At 38.3% G+C, this 16670-nt stretch overlaps 1 protein-coding gene across 8 annotated transcripts in view; it reads right to left on the bottom strand.

Annotated features, from left to right (window-relative positions):
- KDM6A (lysine demethylase 6A) overlaps window positions 1-16670 on the bottom strand; it is a 223006-nt gene that overhangs the window by 49224 nt on the left and 157112 nt on the right. For all 8 annotated transcript variants that reach the window (XM_026713584.2, XM_026713582.2, XM_087937691.1 and 5 more), the window contains one exon: window positions 1311-2086. In XM_026713584.2, coding sequence (XP_026569369.1) covers window positions 1311-2086 — 776 coding nt within the window. The remainder of the gene's footprint in view (window positions 1-1310; window positions 2087-16670) is intronic.

The following is a 16670-nucleotide window of genomic DNA, read 5'->3' on the forward strand; positions in this document are numbered from 1 at the left end:
TGTTACATTATCGTCATGTGACGTATTGTGACATTTTCCCCCTTCAGTAATCCTGGGGTGGGGTGGCCAGTGTGTGACACATCCAGCCTGCCAGCCATGAGTTTGACACCCCTGACATATAAGGTATACAATTCAATTGAAGAACAAACTGAAATATTTCGGGGATGGGAGATAACAATAAAAAACACAATAAGCTGGTTGCATAAGTATGCACATGCTCTTATAAGTAAGGATGTGGCTGTGTTCAGAATTAACCAATCACATTCAAACTGATGGTAAATTGTAGTCAAGACCCACCTGCAATTAATTAAAGTGACTCTCTTCAAGCCCATATAAAGTTCAGCTGTTCTGGTAGGATTTTCCTGAGATTTACTCAGTTGCCTCTTATACCAAAAGCCATGGTCTGCAAAGAGCTTACAAAGAGTCAGAAGAAGAAATTCCAAGGCATAAAATGCTGAAGATGAAAAGGAATGTCACCTTTCAATATGACAATGACCCAAAGCGTACCTCCAAATTAACAGAACAATGGCTTCACCAGAAGGAGATCAATGTTTTTGAATGGACCAGGTGGACCCAAACCTGAATCCAATTGAAAATTTGTAGGGTGACCTGAAGAGGGCTGTACACAGAAGATGCTCTGCCAATCTGACAGATTTGGAGTGCTTGGGCAAAGAGGAGGGGACAAAGATCCCCAAGGCAAGATGTGCCATGCTGATAGGCTCCTACTCCAACAGACTGAATACTCTCAAAAAATCAAAAGGTGTTTCAGCAAAGTATTAGTTTAAGGGTGTGCACTCTTATGCAACCACGTTATTACATATTTTTTGTTTTCATTTTTCCCCCTAAACGATTTCAATTTGTTTTTTCAACTGAATTCTAAAGCCTATAGGTTATATCACAGGTGGAAAAAAAATGAAGTGATTTATATTGGTCTGATTTTTTTACAACTCAAAAACCTGGCATTTTAATAGTTGTATAGACTTTTTATATCCACTGTATATTCTGGCAGTTTCATTCTGACTCATGGTGGCTACTCCATTTCTTCCGCCAGAATTTGCTATAACATTGGGTAGGGATAAGATTGCTCTTCAATTATATGTCCAATACATATTCAAACACAATTATTGTTTTGTTTTTAAAAGAACTCAAATGTCGAAACAATGGGATAACAATAATTAAAAACAAATATCTATAAAAACAAGTATCTATCATTGTACAATTTAATTCAATAAAATTAAAAATATTTGGGAGACATACAGTATATACAATATAAAATTGTTACTTGCAATTAAAGGAATTTGTGTACTTACCTGCATGCTTTCAGAACCTCTGCAGAACTTGGATATATAGATACTGACATAGATGGAATGATTGGGGAATTAGGTTTATGTCCAGTAAGAGGAGGATTTATTTTTATGGGGCTCTGAGAGTCCTCCAATGCCTCTCCATTAACTGCATGTCCACTATGAGGGCTGTTAAGGCTGGTAACACTGTTTGTGGTAGTCTGTTCAGTAGATTTTGGAGAAGGTGTTGCTGTGGAAATGGCTGAAGATGGTGAGGAGGCAACAGAATTCTCAGTTTTTGTATGAACAGTTGGATGGATGTTATTGACTTTGTCACAGGTTCCAGTACCCACATTGTTATTGGCTTTTCCCATCAACAAGGCAGAGAGCTGAGGATTGTCTGAACTAAGTAAACCTGGTGACTTTGAATCTCCATGGCTAGGGCTAGAAACAGCATCTGCCGTCACCTGATGGACATGATTAGGAAGTCCTTCTACACTGGCAGTGCTGTTAAGTGTCTCTCCAGAATGCCTGTTTATGTCAGGCACTGCTGATGTATTTCCTGAAGGCTTGCTCTCTTTGGTTAAGGTAATGCCTTGTTGTCCACCTGAGGTAGCAGTGTGAGAGGGGAGGTGATTGAGAGCGGCCCCCTGTGTTACTGAATTGGTAGGCATGGTAGGATGTCCATTTTGATTTTGAATACCAGTGCCAGCTGCCTGGAGATGCTGGGAAGGCCCAGTGGAAGAGAGAGGTCGTTCACTATTAGGACCTGCCAAATGTGAACTCTGACTTTTTTGAAGCCCCTAGAGAAAAGAAAGATGATTTTATTTAAACACCTGAACATATATTTTACGGCTTAGGAATCAGATGTAACTTCAATATTTTCCCAACATTGTCCAATATTTGTTTTTCCAACATTTCTCAATATTTTCAACTCGTAGTTTGAAAACATGAATTTTCAAAAGCCTGTTTTGAAAAGAAAGTATAAGAAGGTCTTACCTCATTGCTCAAACTTCTAAATCTCTGCAAAAGAGCTGTAGCAGCATCATAAAATAAACTATAGCATAGAAGCCCAGTCTCAGAACAGCATAAGACAAATGATGGTTATTATAGCTCAAATTCAAAAACTGTGGAAAGCATTAAAAAGCTTAGCTATCTGGATTTATAGTGGAAATCATCTACCTAAGTTAAAAACAACTTTTATTAGTCACAAGTGGTAACTTTCAAAACTATTTATTAATTTTTATATCGCCCACCTGGTGGTATGTCAAAGGAAGCTCTCAAAATAACATGCACACACACACACACACACATTATATATATGCGAAATACCACTCACGCATCATCATAAAATCTCCAGAACTGTAAATGACCATCAGAGCTTTAGTATTTCGTATATTATTATTAACATGCTCTGATGCTAAGGAGTTCTACTCCCACTCCCCACCTGAAAAGAAATCTCTTCCAAATGCAAAACACAAGCAGAGGAGTTTCAGTTTTAGTTTCACAGCAGCCACCAGCTTTAGTACAGAACAGCTGAACTAAGCCACACCCAGGCTCCGTGCTGTCTCCTTCTTGCTCACATAGGAAATACTGCTTCAGTTTCCAAACAGCCCTCAACTCTCTCACACACTGACAAGACGCTAGCCAGATGAGTACCAATGGATCCCCCTTATTTTCCTTCCCCAAAACTAAGCCTGACCCAGAGGTGGAATTCAGCAGGTTCTGGAGAACCGGTAACGGAAATTTTGAGTAGTTTGGAGAACTGGCAAATACCACCTCTGACTGGAGATTTTATAATATCCTTCCCCTGCCACACCCACCAAGCCATTCCTACAGAACTGGTAGTAAAAAAATTTGAATCCCACCACTGGCCCAACCACATAGTTTCATAGCAAAGCACGGGTATCGAGCTAGTATACCAATAAATCTGGGAAGAAATTCAGGACAATTTAACACATTTATAAAGCCCTATTGAAATAAATATACAGCAAAATACTAGCAACAAAACAAATTGTGCTTTTTTTTTTCACCAATGGCACTACCAAGAATGCTCTATTTAATGTAATGTACATTAATTTTTGTAAGTTATTGTTTTAAAGTGAGCAAAGTTGCAAGTCCCCTTTCCAGTTAATTCCTTTTAGGAAGACAAATATTTAATATTAGAAATTATAATGAAAGCCTTAATGGGAATACCTAAATCTGCTATACTTAGCAAGTCACTCTAAATCTTAATAACTTATTCTAATTAATATTTTTTAGTTTGCAATAAACTGCAATTTTTAGCTTGCAATAAACCCATCCTATTTCTATTTGTTTTAATATTTAAATAATGGCAAAAATAAATAAGGAACTACATTTGATTCACGTTCAATGCTTTATTAACTAGTTTGCATACTATAAAGAGTAGGGATAAGAGAATCTTACATTTCTCTTTGGGCAGAAACCTGTAAAAGATTTGATATAGTTTTTTTTTCCAGTTGCAAGTGTTGCAGTCACCCAGGTACCTAATATAACTCAGTCCCCTCCTACCCATCACCAAACATACCTGTCCATATGAAATATTGAGCTATTTGCTTAAGCTATAGCATGAACGATGGACTGACATGAGGCATAGGTCAGGAGTTAGTTGTAGAGAAGTATGGCAGCAAGCCTCAGTGAGCAAACACTGACATAAACTACTGCCCTGTGCCTTGATTTGAGGGTATAAAATTTCTGTTTAACTTCAGCTGCATTTCTACAACATGCAATATCAAACAAGTCTCTTTCTGCATGTTGTGTGAATCTAGACATGATCTAAATGTACAACTAGGAGCATATAGTCAAGCTAGCTCTTTGCCCAGCTTTAGCTGATTGCCAACTGTAGTCTTTCCTGGGATCCACTGAAGATAGTACTCACTCATATCCTTGTCAACTGTCTTCCTGCTTGGACAATTGTAATTTATCCTACAGGGGCTGTCCTTGAAGACCACCTAGAAACTTCAACTTTGCAGAATGCAGCTATATGTGTGCCTATGGATTGGCCCTATTTTTATTACATTACATTGCTGTTATAAGAGCTGTACTCGCTTCAAAATGCTGGGTGGTACTATGAAGCCCTATATCAGGGGTGTCAAACTCACGCCATCACAGCGGCATCACATGACATATTGGGACTTCCCCCACCTTTGCTAAACTGGGCGGGGGCATGGCCAGCATGTGACACATCCAACCACGGGTCAGGAGTTTGACAGCTATGCCCTATATAAACTGAAATTATTGGAGACTGCCTTTTCTGTACACAATTTTCTTGTCCCAGTTTGAGTTGGTGTCCTCCCTTAGAATAGTTATTTCCTTTTTTAAATTTTTTTTATTAAGTTTTCATATTTTAAAAACATATAATAAAACTTTATACATTGTTATCAACATCAAGACATCTTTTGCATCTCCTTACATTTTCAGTATATATACACTGCTCAAAAAAATAAAGGGAACACTTAAACAACACAATGTAACTCCAAGTCAATCACACTTCTGTGAAATCAACTGTCCACTTAGGTAGCAACACTGACTGACAATCAATTTCACATGCTGTTGTGCAAATGGAATAGACAACAGGTGGAAAGCATAGGCAGTTAACAAGACATCCTCAATAAAGGAGTGGTTCTGCAGGTGGTGACCACAGACCACTTCTCAGTTCCTATACTTTCTGGCAGATGGTTTGGTCACTTTTGAATGCTGGTGGTGCTTTCACTCTAGTGGTAGCATGAGATGGAGTCTACAACCCACACAAATGGCTCAGGTAGTGCAGCTCACCCAGGATGGCACATCAATGCGAACCGTGGCAAGAAGGTTTGCTGTGTCTGTCAGCATAGTGTCCAGAGCACGGAGGCGCTACCAGGATACAGGCCAGTACATCAGGAGATGTGGAGGAGGCCGTAGGAAGGCAACAACCCAGCATCAGGACCGCTACCTTCGCCTTTGTGCAAGGAGGGACAGAAGAAGCACTGCCAGAGCCCTGCAAAATGACCTCCAGCAGGCCACAAATGTGCATGTGGCTGCTCAACTGGTCAGAAACAGACTCCATGAGGGTGGTATGAGGGCCCGACGTCCACAAGTGGGGGTTGTGCTTACAGCCCAACACCGTGCAGGACGTTTGGCATTTGCCAGAGAACACCAAGATTGGCAAATTAGCCACTGGCACCCTGTGCTCTTCATAGATGAAAGCAGGTTCACACTAAGCACATGTGACAGAGTCTGGAGACGCTGTGGAGAACGTTCTGCTGCCTGCAGCATCCTCCAGCAGGACCGGTTTGGCAGTGGGTCAGTAATGGTGTGGGCTAGCATTTCTTTAGGGGGCCGCACAGCCCTCCATGTGCTCGCCAGAGGTAGCCTGACTGCCATTAGGTACCGAGATGAGATCCTCAGACCCCCTGTGAGACCATATGCTGGTGCAGTTGGCCCTGGGTTCCTCCTAATGCACGACAATGCTAGACCTTATGTGGCTCAAGTGTGTTAGCAGTTCCTGCAAGATGAAGGCATTGATGCTATGGACTGGCCCGCCCGTTCCCCAGACCTGAATCCAATTGAGCACATCTGGGACATCATGTCTCGCTCCATCCACCAACGCCACATTACACCACAGACTGTCCAGGAGTTGGGGGATGCTTTAGTACAAGTGTGGGAGGAGATCCCTCAGGAGACCATCCGCCACCTCATCAGGAGCATGCTCGGGCATTGTAGGGAGGTCATACAGGCACGTGGAGGCCACACACACTGAGCCTCATTTTGACTTGTTTTAAGGACATTACATCAAAGTTGAATCAGCCTGTAGTGTTTTTTCCACTTTAATTTTGAGTGTAACTCCAAATCCAGACCTCCACAGGTTGCTAAATTTGATTTCCATTGATAATTTGTGTGATTTTGTTGACAGCACATTCAACTATGTAATGAACAAAATATTCAATAAGAATATTTCATTCATTCAGATCTAGGATGTCTTATTTTTGTTTTCCCTTTATTTTTTTGAGCAGTGTATTTACTTATTCCTTTACCATTACATCTTACTCTTGCTAAAAATCAATATCTTTTATCCTTACACATCAATCTTCTCCATGGCATATTTACATATTCCCTCATTCTTTTCCTAATTTCCTAATTTATTTTCTTTTTATTTCTAAACCACTCATCCCAGGCACTATAGTAAATTGAATTTTCTCTGTCTTTTATTTTCATCATTAGCCTGTCCATCTCTATACAATCTATTATTTCTTTTACAACCATGCCTTCTGTTGGAACCTTTTTTCTTACCAGAGTTGTGTGTATGAAATCCTTGCAACTGTTACTATGTGTTACATGATATATCTATCTGTTTTATTGCATTTGTGTTATTATATCTAATAAAAAAGTTTCCAGATTAAGTTCAATTTTCTGATTCGTGATTTCTTCTATCCATTGTCTAATTGTATTCCAATATTTTTTCACTTCCTGGCATGTCCACCAGGTATGGAAATAAGTGCCTTTTTCTTTTCTACATTTCCAACAATTTGGGTCTGAGTTAAACATTTTTGCCAATCTAGCGGGAGGAAGATGCCATCTGTAGAACATTTTGTATTGATTTTCCCTGTATGCTGTAGATGTAATTAGTTTGTAATTTAATCCCCACATTCTCTCCCAATTTTCCAGGTCTATATTATGGCCAACATTTTTCGCCCATACCACCATCATCTCTTTGACCTCTTCCATTTTAAAATCTAGTAGAAAATTATATATTCTTGAGATCTTTTTTTTTCAATTTCTTGTAGAATTTTATCTAATTCATGCTTTTCCATGCAGAAACCAAATTGTTCTTTGTCCTTTTTGTATCTCGCCTGAATTTGCATGTATGGCCACCAATCTATCTTTATATTTTGTTGCTGTAGTTCTTGTCTCATTTTTAATCTTCCTTGTGTGTCTAATAGGTCTTTGTAATTCCTCTTTTTCCCCAGATCCATTGCGTTTGGGTAGATTTGTGCTTCCATAGTAGACAGCCAGTTCGGTATTTTAGTATAATGATTCTTTTTAATTTTGTTCCATGTCCAAATTAATGAATCTCTAATCATGTGTCTCTGGAAATATGTATGCTGTTTACATTTCCCATGCCATAAGAAACTATGCCACCCTCTCTGCAAGTCGTGACCCTCTATTGACAGTACTCTTCTATTTTCCAGGTTGATCCAATCTTTAATCCATACCATAGCCACAGCCTGGTAATACATTTCCCAGTCCAAAGCCACTCCTTTCTCTTTTGTCCTGTAATAATTTCATTTTTATCCTGCCCTTTTTCCCGTCCCAAACAAATTTACTTATTATTCAATCTAATTCTCTAAAAAAGGTTTTATCCAATCTTATTGGTACAGTTTGAAAAAGATATAGCATTTTTGATTGGGTAGACATTTTAATTGCCACAATTTTCCCCAGTAATGATAGCTGTAGTTTCCCTCACATTTCCAATTCTTTTTTAATTTGTATTATTAATTTGTCGTAATTATCTTTTTTGATTGAAGAGCATCTTGCTGTTAACCAAATGCCTAAATATTTTACCTTTTTCACACTTTGCATTCCCAATTTTCCTTCTAATTCTTTTTCTGCTTATCTTTTAAATTTTTAGTCAATAATTTTGTTTTATTTTTATTTATCTTAAGGCCTGTGACCTTGCTGAATTCCTCTATTTCCTTTATTAATTTTACTCCTGTATCCTCTGATCTTCCAGAAAAAATATTATATCATCGGCAAATGCCTGTACCTTATAATGCTCCTTTTTAATTAGAGCCCCTTTGATTTCTTCATTTTTCCTAACGTTTTCCAATAAGTTTTCTAAGGTAAGGATGAAGAGAAGGGGTGACATTGGGCATCCCTGCCTTACTCCCTTGTTGATCTTAAACGTTTCTGTTCTGTCACCGTTCAGTATTACACTGGTCGTCTGTGTCGTATAAATTGTCAAAATCAGTTTGATAAATTTACTGCCAAATTGCATGCTTTTTAATTGTTATATTATGAACTGCCAATTAACATGGTCTAATGCCTTTTGCTCATTGAGGAAGACCATTGCCAATTGTTTTCCTGGGTTTGCTTCATAATATTCTATTATATTCATTACCATTCTGGTATTATTTTTGATTTGTCTATTCGATAGGAATCCGTTTTAGTCGCTATGAATGATCTGGTTAAGGGTTTTTTTCAATCTTTCTGCCATTATGGACATAAATATTTTGTACTCAACATTTAAAAGGGATATGGGCCTATAATTTTGAATTAGTTGATGGTCCGAACCTTCTTTTGGGATCAATGTTATATATGTTTCCCCCATGACTTGAATAATTTCGCTGTCGTCAGTACCTCATTGTAGAGTTCTAATAATTGCATTTCTAATTTTTCTTTGAGCGTTTTATACAGTTCCCCTGGGACACCATCCGGTCCTGGTGTCTTATTGTTTTTCTGTTTCAGGATTGCTTCTTGCAGTTCTTTTAGCGTTATTTCCCTGTTTATCTCTTCCATATTCTCTTCCGGGATCACAGGTAGCTCTTTCCCTTCTAAATAATGTTGGATATTTTTCTCTGGTATGTCTTCCCTACTATATAGTTCCTCAAAAAAACTTTTAACAATATGTTTTTTCTTTTCAGTTTGATGTTGTAACGTACCATCAGCATCCTTCAATTGTTGGATTGATCTTTCTTCCTTTTCCTTCTTAAGTCTATAGGCTAGCCATCTTCCCGGCTTGTTCGTGTGTTCAAAATAATTCTGTTCTATCTTTTTCATGTCCTGTAACCATTCATCTTGGGCTAACATATTCAATTTGTGTCTAATCATTATCCTTTCTGTATTTGCTGTCTTATTATGTGGTGTTTTTTCTAGTGTTTTTTTCTAACTCCTTAAGGGTATCTAGTAGTTTAGATTGTTCTTTTTTCCCTTTGTATCTACATGTGTTATATGAAATTGCTAAGCCCCTGATGTATGCTTTAGTCGTGTCCCATAGTTTTGGAATTGATGTTTGTTGTTTTTTATTTTCTTTCAGAAAGAACTCCAATTCTTTTTCCATCATCTTAACACATACTTTTTCTTTTAGGATCTCCTTATTTAGCATCCATCTTCTATTCTTTTTCAATCCTTTCCAAATTATTTTAATAGGATTATGGTCCGCCCATGTGTTAGTTTCAATTTCTATTTCTTTTATATTACGTTTAATTTCCACATTTGTCCATAACATATCCAATCTTGACCATGATGTTTGTTGTGCTGAATAATAAGTATATTGTTTTTTATTCGGATTTCTTTCTCTCCATATATCTTTTAATCCTAATTCTTCTGCCATTTCATAAAATGCTTTTGGTAATGTTTTCCTTTCCCTTTTTCCCCCTGGATTTTCGTTATTATAATCTTTTCCTAAATTTGCTATTGCATTGAAATCACCTAGCAGGCATATGTTCTCATATTCCTGTTCTACTAATTTTCTGTATAGTTTAGTATAAAATTTTTCTTCTTTCTCGTTTGGCGCATATATCACTGTCAATAACATTTTCTTATAGTTTATATAAACTTGTAACATCAGACTCCTACCCTCCTCGTCTGCATATCCCTGTTTTGCTTGTAAATGTTTCCTAATATATATTGCTATCCCCCCTTCTTTGTTGGGCTAGAAATACATATAAATCTCCTAACTTTGTTGCTTCTAACAGTTTTACTTTGATGTATCTGGATATGTGTTTCTTGAAGGCATATAATATCTAAGTTCAATTTCTGTAGTTTAGTTATTTTTTCCTGTTGATTTGTGAATTTAAACTGTTGATGTTAATCAATTTGATTTCTTCTGCCATCTTACTCAGTAGTTGCTACTTGTTGAAGCTGTTTGGTGTCTTGTTCTTACGCCTTCTCTTTCCACTTCTTCCTGCTCTCTTTCCTCTTGTTCTGTTTCTCTTTCCTCCACCCAATCTTCTTCTTGGCTCCTGCTTTCCACTTCCTCTTTGCTGTTCTGTTCTTCTCCTGATACCACATACAGTTCAAAAAATTCCCTTGCTTTTTCTATACTGTCTAAATTATTATTTTTTATCCTGCCATGATATTAACATTCCCTCTAGGATGAACCATCTGAACAGGATGTTATTCTTATTCAGTTGGGCGGCCAAGAATCTATATTTCTTTCTGTGTTCCCTTATTCTTCTTGGAATTTATTTCAACGTTACAATTTCTGTTCTTTTAAGTATCAGCGGTTCGTCTCTTGTCACTTTGTATATCTCATCTCTCAGTTGTTTCTTTGAGAATCGTATATGAGCCTCTCTTGGAAGTTTAAAACGTCTTGTGTAATTGGTATATATTCTATATACCTAGTCCATTTCCCTTCGAACCTCTTGGCCCTCTTTTTGTAACCATTCTGCTATGAGATCTGCCATTAATTTGGGCAAATCCTCCCCCCTTTCTTCTGTTACATTCTGAAATCTGAGGAAGAAATCAGCCTTTTCCATCTCCAAATATGCAATTGCCTCTTCTAATTTCCTGTTCTCTCCCATTAATTTCTGTTCCATCAATTCTACTTTGTTGTCTGTTTGTTCAACCTTTGCCTCTACTGCTTCCATCTTATGTTCCGTCTTTGCTACTGTTTGTTGGATTGTACCTATCTTATCGTCTAGTTTCCATATTTCACCTTTCATTTCCCCCATTTCAGTTTTAAAGTCTGCGTGGTTTCTCACCATCGTTTCTTGTATTGTTGTTAATGCCATTTGGATTGTTTGCATATTTGATACCTGACTCGTCTTCTCAGGATTTAGCATGCTCTTTATTGAACGTTGTCTTGCTGGTGATGCTATCGTTGATGTTGAGTTGAATGTTGTTTTCTTCCCAATTTTAGCAATGGCTGTTGTGGTGGACATCTTAGGCTTCCCAAATCTACCTATTTTTTAAGGAAGTCTTTCAATATTATCATCCATTGTATCAACTCCCTTCTGCCTTTTCTGTGTTTATCTCTTCACTTTTATCTTATTCTAATCACTTCAGTTTATCACTACAAGGTCTAATATGCTTAATAATGTCTCTCCTTAATTTTATGTACACCTTTTATGTATGTATGTATATATATATATATGTATGTATGTATGTATTTATACAACAATGTAAAGATTAATATCGTTACTGTTTATAATCTATAATAGTCTGTAAACCTCTTAATTTTCTAATCTTATTTAGTCCTTTTAATAAATTAGTTGATTATAATCCTAAATATAATAGCTTATGTATTAAACATATATAATTCAATAAGTATTGATAAATATGTGTTTGGTTATTTTCTTTTCTTATATACCATATCTTATGACTTTCTTATAGCTCAATTAAGTCTATGAATCAATATATAGCAATTAATTAGTTATACATCAATTGATTAATTAGTTACCCAAAGTATCAAATTGTGGAAAGATATAAAGGGTATATAGGGTATAGCAGTTATAAACAGTGTAGCAATCTAAAATAGGATACATAAATTAATTCTTCTTACAAGCAATCAGCTATATATATGTATATATTGTTATTAGTTTTTTTCAATATACAAATTTGAATATAATACTTGGAAATTATTCATCTTTCTTCTTTTCCCTTTCTTCTGCACACCGTCAAATTACTTTCCTCATTTCCTGTTTCATCAGCCGTCTTTAACTACTTAGTCACTTTCACTCTCAAATTGAACAGTCACTGCTTTCTATCAAAATGGTTCTACTCTCTGTTCAACTACAGTTCTCCATTAAAGTTTCTATTGTTCTCTCTAATGTCTCTTTTCTGCTCTGCTTGTAATCAGTCCAAATTGTAGAAATTTTAAGTTTTTATTCACAGAGTCTCGATCTTTTCTTCTGTGGCGCTCTCTCTCAGCTGTCAAACTGTTCTTTTCCAATTGTTTCCTGCTCTCCCTTTCACTCCGCTATCCCCCGCCAATTCGCTGCTGTAGTCACTCTCCCCAGAGACTCCCTCTGTCAAGAAACTTTCACAGGACTCTCTTCTCTCACCTCTCAAAAACTGTCCCAGTCTGCCGTTCTTCTGATGTCTTGCATTGATCCACTTTCCTGCTTCCCAATCACAGCTGGCTGTCACGGCTTTGGACCCGCCATAGATGCCGGGTTTCTTTTATGCCGGATTCAAAGGGCTTCCCCTTGTCGCAGCGGGAGGTTACTTTCCTCCATTCTGCTCCTAGGTTTCCCCTTCTGATTCGTGTGTCTCTCCAAGCTTCATGATGCTTCTGAGAGCTTCCAAGCATGAAAATTCAGATACAGGATTGCAGAGATCGCTCTCCTGCTCCACTCCACTGTGACCTCACCACCGGAAGTCCAAGAATAGTTATTTCCAAAGGGAAGAGTGTTTCCTTTCCTGATGACTTCCAAAAAATTGTCAAGACTAAATTATTCTAGAAGGCCTCTGAATACTGGTAACTAGTGCATACTGCATTTTGATATCATGAATAATTGTTTTCAAATGGTTAATTTTGACTAATATATGACTGTTACTAAAATTTATACTTTTTATTGTACAGTTTTGGTTATTTCCTCCTAGAGATAATTCCTTACATGAAGCTGTCTACAAGTCCCATAGATAAATATTCCAACATTTTACTTTTCACCTAGAGTCATGGACTCCAATAATCAGCAATATTGAACATTATTCTTTAAAATTAACCCTTTTAAAATATCCACATATCATACTCCTCGCAGGCCCAGAATTTGTCTTTTCAATTACTTGGAATTTTCCCCCAAATCACTGATACAGGTAGGGAGGTCATCAGTTGTGCATAATGAAATGTATGTACTCCAAACATAAATTACTACAATTTACCCATTGTCTTTTTGAAATCAACGGCTCCAAAGTAGGTTGAATTTGATTATTGTTCAGAACATTCATTAATTCAAACTAGATAAGCTTAAAGGCTGCTCTGTTGAAAGGTGTAGGGGTTGCAATCAAGCTACAGAGGAAAAGGGAAAAAAAACCCAAGCCTGTGGAGGAAGCACCACTTGGAATTAACTTTATCAAGGCTTATACAGCCTTCTATGCTGTCTGGCTGGGACCAAGCTCGTTTTTCAGACATGGTACAGAGTTGGTTTCTCAAATTAAAAAGCCTAGCTTAGAAAAAAAAAGGGGGGGCCATAGACTTCCAAAGTACAGAATTGTAGAATGCTATTGAGCCTATTGGTGGAAAGTTGGATAATAAGCCTCAAATTGTTGCAGTTTGATCTGTTTTCTTTCTTGGTTTGATTTTTTTAAATAAAATTACCTTTGAGTTGGTTTGAACTGCAGATATCCAAATAGTCAGATTTTGTTTTTAGTTCCTGACCCTGAATGCTTAAGGTTCAGGGGGAAATAAACTACAGCGGGTTTATTTTATCTTTGGATAGTCCAGTGTTTGCTTTCTATTACTCATGTCAGCTCCAGACCTCTGGTTTACCAGAGATTTTGCCACACAGGAAACAATATTTTTCTTCCTATCATCAATTTTTCTAACTAATGACTCCTTCCAAATCTATTTCTAGCAAATTAGAAGTGTTATCTTTTTACTGAACTTATGAGTAAGTTTTACTAAACTTATCTATGTTTCTATCAAATGTATGCATGAATTAATATTTCCCCAAAATGTAATTTTAAATTTACTACTTTTAGTTATACACAATTGTTATTTTTTAATTCTATTACTGTTGTAATTTGAAATTGGAAAAAAATAACAAATTAGAATATTTAAAGCTACCTTATCATTTTTCATTCACTTTTTTTTTAAAAAAAGCTCTACTCCAATACTTGGCAAATTCTGGCTGATATTATCAACTATCTCAAATTGCAGTAGGTAATGTTACTTGTCTGTAATTTATTAAGATTGGAGACCTTGGAGGTCTTCTAGTCCAACGTCGTGCTTAGGCAGAAAACCCTATATCATTTCAGAGAAATGGTTATCCAATCTCTTCTTAAAAACTTCCAATGTTGGTTAAAAGCTTCCGGTATTAGAATAGAATAAAAACTTTATTGTCACTTTAAATCAGGGTTGTCTGTGTGGTGGTTAGATACGGCCCGTGGGGCTGCCCTGGAAATAACAAAGGATTGGTCCATGGAAGTCCGGCCCGGCCCAGGAAGACCAGGCACTTATCTTCAACGTGGTGGAAGCCATGCAAACTGGTATGCAGCCAAGCTTTAGATCCGTGGAGCTGCTTCGAAACAGGCAGAAGGCTGCCCCAGCCCTGCCCCCTTGCTCACGCCCAGGAGGTGGTGAGCGTGCATGGGACCTGGCGTCCCTGAGGACAGTCTTGCCCTGCAGGTTAAGTTCTGAGTGCTTCTTTTTTACCCAGGATGCCAGCGCTCACACCCTCACTGCCTCCTGGGTGCACACCTAGGAGCTGGAGGCGAGGCAGCAGGACAGTCTCTCACTGGCTCCAGGGCAGCTGTGCGGGTCGCATCTAAGACCTCAGCACAGGAACCAATGCCACCCATGGCCTAGGTGGGCTGCTTGCTTGCACGTGCCCACCTTACCATTTGAGGGCAGGAACAAAGCCTTCAACTGAGCAAAGCCCTCACACCATGTCCAGCCCACCAGAGCTCACCACGCCAGGGGAGGAATCAGACCCATTGTCCCATGGAGCCCACCACTGCTTGAGCGAGAAGAGCGGTGAGGAGAAGAGCGGTGAGTGTTTGTACCAGCCAGCCAGGCAAGCAGGGAGTAGGTTGGGTGGGGCTGGCTGGGGAGGGGGGATCATGGCTGCTCAGATGGCTCATGCTGCTACTGACACCAGCATTTGGGTGCCCAGCTCTATCCAAGCTGAAGAAAGTGAAGGTACAGCAGTGGGATTGCCCTCAAAGATCGCTCCATTTCCAAGTGCCTCATTTGCATGCAAAATGCCCCACTTGCAGGCAAGCAGGCTCCACTGGACAATGGGGTCTCATTCCTTGCCTGGCGCAGCACGCTCTGGCAGGCTGGGCGTGGGCGCGAAGGCTTTGTTCAGTTGAAGGCTTTGTTCATTCCCTCAAACAGTAAAACCAGTGTTAGGAATATAAGTCACCTAACAGGTATGGGTTAGAAATATATAAACCAGGAAAGACATTGTAATACTATATCTTTAAGAAAATGCAAAACTGTAATTAGGTGTGGTTTCTCAAACGGCCATAAGATGGAGCCAGAAACCTGGGTTGTTTAGTCTTAGTCTGAGTCTCAGAAGAGAGTGTGAGTGTACCTCTGTTTCCTTTTGTTGGAAAGTATTGCCGTTCCTCCATTTTTCCTAATTGACTGATATTCCTGGATTTAATGTAAGTCTGATACTGAACTGTTTTTTGACACTGGACTTTGATATTTGGATTATCCCTGGATTGAAAAACTGACTGATTTACCTGTGAATGACTTTGAACTCTGTTTGGACTTTGCTTAAACCTTTCTGGAAGTAAAAACCTACATTTACTGTACAGTATATCTGTGTTCTGTGTGTGTATAATTCAAACACTTCTCTCATATACGTCGACCTGTATGCACTCATTCTCCTAACGGGGAATTACCTCAACACGGGTTATGGGCCCAGGCCATACCAGGCTCAGATAACTGAGAGTTAGTATGAATACACAGTACTGTATACAGACAGCTGTTTACTGTTTAATTGTGGTTTACTATCCTGGTAAAGATGGCACAAGACACTTCAACAAGTCTATCACTGATAACCCGGTTGGATGGAACAAACTATGTTTCCTGGTCTATGAAGTGCAGTCTACTTCTGTGTAGAGAAGGTTTCTGGAATGTAGTTCAAGACCCACCAGATGTAAAAGCTTGGGATCCAGAAAATGAGGACAATGCCAAGAAGATTGCTGACTTTAAACAGAACAACGAACGAGCTCTTTGTATAATTGGACTAACACTGAGTGACTAGCAGCTAGTCCATATTCGTGAAGAAGAGTCTGCTGCTAAGTGTTGGGAGAATTTGAAGAGGATTTATGTTCGTGACAGTGTAGGTGCACACGTACATCTTACACGTAAACTGTTTAGAGCACATCTTCTGAAAGGTGGAGATATGTTAGCTCATTTAAACTTCATGAAAAGAACTTTTCAAGAGCTACATGAAAAAGAATTGATATTTTCAGAGCTGCATGAAGTTTACATCATTCTTTCCTCATTGGATGAAAGTTATGATGATTATGTATCTTCACTGGAAGTCCTGCCCAGAGATAAACTGACATTGACTGACATAACTGGAAGGTTGCTAGAAGAAGCAAGAAGACGGCTGGATAGGAACAACCACAAGAAGAGAATTTGTCTTCAACTGCCTATACTGTTAGGAAATGTTTTTCTTGTGGGGTTAGGGGACATATAGCTAGATTCTGTAAGAAGGGAAAACAACAGAATACTGATAATCACCAGAAGGCTAAAAAGAATGTTGG

This window comes from Pseudonaja textilis, chromosome 7 (genome assembly GCF_049901715.1).
Source record: "Pseudonaja textilis isolate UNSWEBS1 chromosome 7, rPseTex1.2, whole genome shotgun sequence".
Classification (NCBI taxonomy): domain Eukaryota; kingdom Metazoa; phylum Chordata; class Lepidosauria; order Squamata; family Elapidae; genus Pseudonaja; species Pseudonaja textilis.